The sequence below is a fragment of the Mya arenaria genome, chromosome 5, assembly GCF_026914265.1.
Source record: "Mya arenaria isolate MELC-2E11 chromosome 5, ASM2691426v1".
In the NCBI taxonomy this organism is placed as follows: Eukaryota; Metazoa; Mollusca; class Bivalvia; order Myida; family Myidae; genus Mya; species Mya arenaria.
Window position 1 is genome coordinate 3,273,912 of NC_069126.1, and position 6,000 is coordinate 3,279,911.

The 6,000-nt window shown below is 35.5% G+C and overlaps 1 protein-coding gene across 1 annotated transcript; it reads left to right on the forward strand.

The window, feature by feature from the left end:
- Window positions 1-2,031: 2,031 nt before the first annotated feature.
- LOC128234382 (fibroblast growth factor receptor 2-like) lies at window positions 2,032-4,337 on the forward strand. Its single transcript, XM_052948593.1, has 2 exons — window positions 2,032-2,257; window positions 4,072-4,337. The coding sequence occupies exons 1-2, from the start codon at window positions 2,032-2,034 to the stop codon at window positions 4,335-4,337; spliced, it is 492 nt and encodes a 163-aa protein (XP_052804553.1).
- The last annotated feature ends 1,663 nt before the right edge of the window (window positions 4,338-6,000 follow it).

Genomic DNA, 6,000 nt, shown 5'->3' on the forward strand with positions numbered 1-6,000 from the left:
GATCATCTTCTGTTTCGTTTGCACATGCTTGGTCGAACATGATTATGCACAACAGTTTAGGTGCAACCGTTTTACATATTAAACATCCGGATTATTGATCATAATATATGGTTCATTTTCTTTATGTTTGCAATTTTGATCTGTATGCAGATTTCACAATTCATTTTCATTAGTGTTGCCTCTTGTTTAGCAGCCATTGTTGATAAAATATTGGTTTTAGTTAAACTCTATGTTGCTTGTGGGTGATATTAAGGGGTCGCTCATGTTTTGGGGCCAAATATGTTTTCCCTGTAATGCATCTGAAAACACTTACTTCATCATTATTTTACTTTATGATATCGACATTGCATAAAACACAATTTAATTATAAAAACAGGTATTTTTCTTTTAGTAGGTGAAAACCCTTAAAGTCAAGAAAAGAAAAGAAAACTGACGCCTAAACCACTAGGACACAAGAAGTTATACAACAATGATCTATATTTTGACCTTTTAACAATACACTGAAAATATCACGTGATAATTTCAATCCACCAATCACACAACAACGAAAACACTGAAAGCCGTTAACAACGCTATTGAAAATTGCTGTCTTCAAAGACGATATTTGAGCAAATTAATATTAATATTTGCTGAAATTTCCAGCTGTCAGTATCATAGTTTTAATACTCCTTATAATTCGCCTAACTTTATTTCGCAATAAAAAGTGCATTGCGCTTCCATTTCAGGTATTCCTACCGTAGCGATGTCGTTTTACTTTGTTTATTCATACTAATTACTAATGTGTTCACTTATTAGTACTCATAGTAACAGACAAAATCAGTTTATATAAGGGCGCTCATGTTTTTTAAGACAGATTGCTTTGAAAAAGTGGCATTTTCTTTAGAATCTTACGAGCAAATTTTTGAAATTTGCATATATGGTCGTGACTAAACTTGTCGCTTTATAAGGAATGATTCCGGAATCATGACTACAAGTGGGTTTTTTCAGTATCTTAAAAGACACGTACGTATTTGTAATGACCTAAGTCAATATACATTTAATTTACTTGAAAATGAAGCACATGAACCCAAGCCAAAACAATATTCACAGTCTCAATTGTTATGTATAATAATAACAATTTTAGTCCGTGTATTATCTGACGAAATGATATTCTATATTCTTAATAGTGTTGCCATGGCTTTGGTGTCAATGGCGTCGTTGTGGAAGAGTTTTAATTTAACCTGGGCCATAAAGTAATAAAGCGCTGAAAGTGTTGATCGGCTGTAGGCGCTTCCAAGCGTGATTTTTCTTGTTACTTGTTTTACAATTCTCACAACACACAATAAATTCGAATGTAAAACATCTTTGAGTGGCCCAAATATGATCGATTAATGCCTGTCACTACCTTAAAATAGGTTATGTAAATTGATGAACTTTTAATACAATTAGCTAGTTTCATAACAGTTTCTGATAAACCTTTGTGTTCTATGATATATCAACATTGCTTTTATCTCGCAAGTGAATTGCTACTAAGTGAAAAAAGTAATAACATGACACCTGATATAGAGAACGTTTGTCGTTTTATAGTAGGTTCAGTAATTTCATTCCCATTTTCTGCGTTATTACCTATAATTATCATTCTGTTCTAGGTTTCTCACCCACCAAGATTTATTTAAGATTCTGTGGCTTGCGTTCAAATTCACATTTACGTTGCAATCGCATGAATGCATTTATTTAAAGTGTTTCTTTTACTCGCAATATTTTAAACCGCATAACATCATATTTCCCATTTTGTAATCCCGATGCATTAATGTCATGTAAATAAATAATCCGGCGATACTTGATTTTGAATTGCGGTACTAATCAAAGCACTTAAAGCGTTGAAAGACTTAAGGCCGGCTATTTTATGTGAAAATAGTCAGGTAATTGTAAAACAAATTAACATACATATATGAAGATAGAATATGCATGCTCATGAATTTCGTCGCTTCAGTCAAGCCAGTTATCCGTCGTCTAGTACGTTCCCCGGACAAAACACAGTACACAGAGGGCATGAGGCAGTTGATTTTGACCTGCAGCGCCGAGGGCAACCCATCTCCCAGTTACTATTGGATGTACATGACAGAGGGGGCGGAGAATGGTATTATGCTGGGATCAGGGAACCAGTACACTCTCAACAATCTTACCTTGGAGGAGACCGGCATATACACATGTGTTGCTTACAATGAAATCAAAGGCGTTAACCAGACTGTCAATGCTAGCACACAGATAACCATTAGTAAGTATAACTATTGGTGGCAAAATGCCTAATAGTAAGTGTCCCCTGCCTTTTGCCAAAGGAGTTTTATTGTACTCCCTTTGGCTATCAGCATGTGAAATAAATTGTGCTTGTGATTATTTTAATGGTGGCCTAATAAAATGAAAATGAAAAACAATAACTGTATTTTTTTCATCGTTATAGTACAACTCATTGAATCTTACTTACTGATGTATCACATCGCTATTGACTCTAGTATCTTTCGCAGTTTTTGCATATTTTTCCGAATCGAAATTTACTTGGTTTGTCTTCAACTTAAACACCAGTAAATCTAAAAATAGCGTCGGTATATATATCTTTACTAATACCGTGACTTTCACATGCTAAATTTACACACTACAAACTGTGAAACTGTTATGTGCTATTTTTAAACGTGTAAACTCAGCTGAGATAGCGACAAAATAGTCTTTTAATTGTGAAAAGTGATGTATTACACGGACCATGATACTACAGCTTATTCATAGTTCTAGGCTTGTCTTGAGAAAATTTTAAGCCATTTGGTATCTTGTCCCTTTAAAGGCGCACAATATTGGCCCATGCATTTTTAATGCATTGAATGCATAACTCATTTGACTTTAAATGATAAAAAACAAAGCAACACATATAATTTAGGTGCAGTTGAAAAAAATATTTACCTTAATCAATGATTTTAATTAATAGCTACGTGGCCACATATTCCAAACGTAAAACAGCCAAAATATCGCTATTTTTTATCTGTACCTTAATAATATGCTTTTGAGTACGTTTTGATCATTAAAGTCAATTGATGAACAGTAATTCAATAAAAAATATGTTTCGCTGATTTCTAGACATTTGATAAAAACGTGTATAAATTCAAACATTAATCATTCAGACATTTACATTGTGTGCAGTTTGTGCCGTTTGGATGTAATGTTGTGCGCAGATTGAATGTAGGGTTGTGTGCAGTTAGAATGTTGAGTTGTGTGTAATTTGAAGGTAGCATTTGGACAGTTTGAATAAAGCGTTATGTGCAGTTCGAATGCAGCTTTGTGTGCAGTAAAGAATGCAGCGTTGTGTGCAGTAAAAAATGCAGCGTTATGTGCAGTTCGAATGCAGCGTTGTGTTCAGTAAAGAATGCAGCGTTGTGTGCAGTAAAGAATGCAGCGTTATGTGCAGTTCGAATGCAGCGTTGTGTGCAGTAAAGAATGCAGCGTTGTGTGGAGTAAAGAATGCAGCGTTGTGTGCAGTAAAAAATGCAGCGTTGTGTGTAGTAAAGAATGCAGCGTTGTGCGTTTTAAAGGTGTAAATGTGTGCGGTTAGAATGCAGCGTTGTAGCAGTCTCAATGTAGAAATGTGCGCGTTGTGAGTGTTTTGAAGGACGCATTGTGTGCAGTTAGATTGTAGCGTTGTGCGTATTTTGAGGAAAGCGTTGTGTGCAGTTTGAATGTAACACTGTGCAACCACTGGTAAAGTTGCATAAACTCTAGTGTCTGTAAAAGCTCCTATTTTATGCATGGTTCACATTTTAGATTTCTTGAAAGCAAAAACAAACTTTTTGTGTATAACATGTAGGGAACAATAGTTAACATGACGTTTTGTTATGCTTAAACTCAATTTTTAAAGTTTCATTTTTTTTAGAAATGAATATTGTAAAACTCTTTCATGATTTGTTAATGTTTTGTGGGTATTTTAGTGTTTGAGAGTTTATAATACCTCTTCTGTTGGCAACACCTTTCTTTACATATATATAAAACCTATGCATTTATATCTCTGTTTTGATAAATAAACACCGTACAAATGTTCACTTTCATCAGAGCGGTCCCCCCACTCAACACATCCACCGGTCGGAGTTACCGCGAATAGTACCTACATCGTGAAAATGACCTTTTACAGTGACTCTAATTTCCTGAACACAATTGCTGGAAACCCCTTGCAAGTGACCATCGGAACCGACATCTATATCAAAGTTTTCACCCCCGCTGCTGATTGGTCGACGGAAATGAGGCTCCAATCGTGCTACGTTAAGCCTGCTACAAATTCAACAGCACATTTGACATCTTACCTCATTAAAGATGGGTAAGCTATTCATTAATTTGACATTTTTTAAAAACAATAACAACAAATGAACTCCAGGTTTAACGGCGGGTATCATTTATTCATAGTCAATGTAATCTCAGTTTTTAAACGCAGTTTTGGGACGCAATCTGATTGACTTGTGAGGTTGTATGTCTGTTGTTGAATGTATGTTAGGCATTGGTCCATGCCCCTGTAAACATTGTTATATATATAGTTACATGTTTAAGTTTTCATTATAACAAAGCCATATATTAATATATAAAATCTCAAGTATGACAATAATCTGTAAAAGTTAATGTAGTTCTGAATTTGTATTTAAATAATAATGAAAATGTATGTATTACGTATTTTATTCGTAACAACTACATGATGCGTATTCCGCAGACATTTAACAGAGTACACGATACAATGTGTACGACAGGGGTTTCGAGGATGATGTTAAAACATCATACAAACCATATTTTACAGATGCGAAGTAGACGTCAACACACACGTGATTTTGGTTTCAACACATGAGACTCGTGTTGTGTTTCGACGATTCCAATACCCACAAAGTGACGCGGGCATTAACGTCATTTGTGACGCAATATTTTGCTCCGCACGTGACGCACTTTCGCGATGCAGACTGGGATGCAAGAATTAACAAGTAAAGGCTATTGACGATGTACTTACAGACAGTGTCATGGCATTATATACTTATCTACCGAAGTGCATTACGTTTTATGAGTGTTTTGATGTTTGATGTAATTGTGCTTTCCTTAAAACATATAGACCATGTTTGTGTTGTACCTGGCTGTGTCTGTAATTGTGTTATGGTCTTAGTGTACCATACGTATGTTTTCTGCAACAGGGTTTGATCATCATTAAAACTATTCAAAGATGTCAAAGGTTCTGGTTTACCGCCTTACCCACATGTGAAATTCTGTTTTTCCTGAACGATCCAAAAAGGTGGCCCAAACATTCAATTATAACGTTTCTATAAAAGTCATATAGCAAAGTTTCCTTACGGAAGTTTTTAGTACGATGCAACGCTGAAATTGTGGCCAATGGTTGCATTATTAAAATACAAGCACAAAAAAATTATTCCACACGTCTAGATGGAGAATTTGACATAGACGCTTATAGGCTAAGCTATATTTTCGTATAATTTCTATCAAAATTGTTATTTAGTAGTAAACGTCACTTACTTGTGTGCTTACATCGGTTGTGACCCGTGGTGACTCATGTGAAAACCCCTTTACGTCATGTGATTCCTCATCCTGATTTATCGACTAGGTTAAACCTTTGCATTCAACAATTAGTCTGTTATCCTTTGCATTCAACAACTAGGCTGTTACCCTTTGTATTCAACAACTAGGCTGTTAAACCTTTGCATACAACAATTAGGCTGTTATCCTTTGCATTCAACAACTAGGGTGTTACCCTTTGTATTCAACAACTAGGCGGCTTCTCTTTGCATTCAACAACTAGGCTGTTACCCTTTGCATTCAACAACTAGGCTGCTTTCCTTTGCATTCAACAACTAGGGTGTTTCTCTTTGCATTCAGCAATTAGGCTGATATGCTTTGCATTCAACAACTAGGCTGCTCTACTTTGCATTCAACAACTAAGCTGCTCTCCTTTGCATTCAACAACTGGGCTGCTCTCTTTTGAATTCAACAACTAGG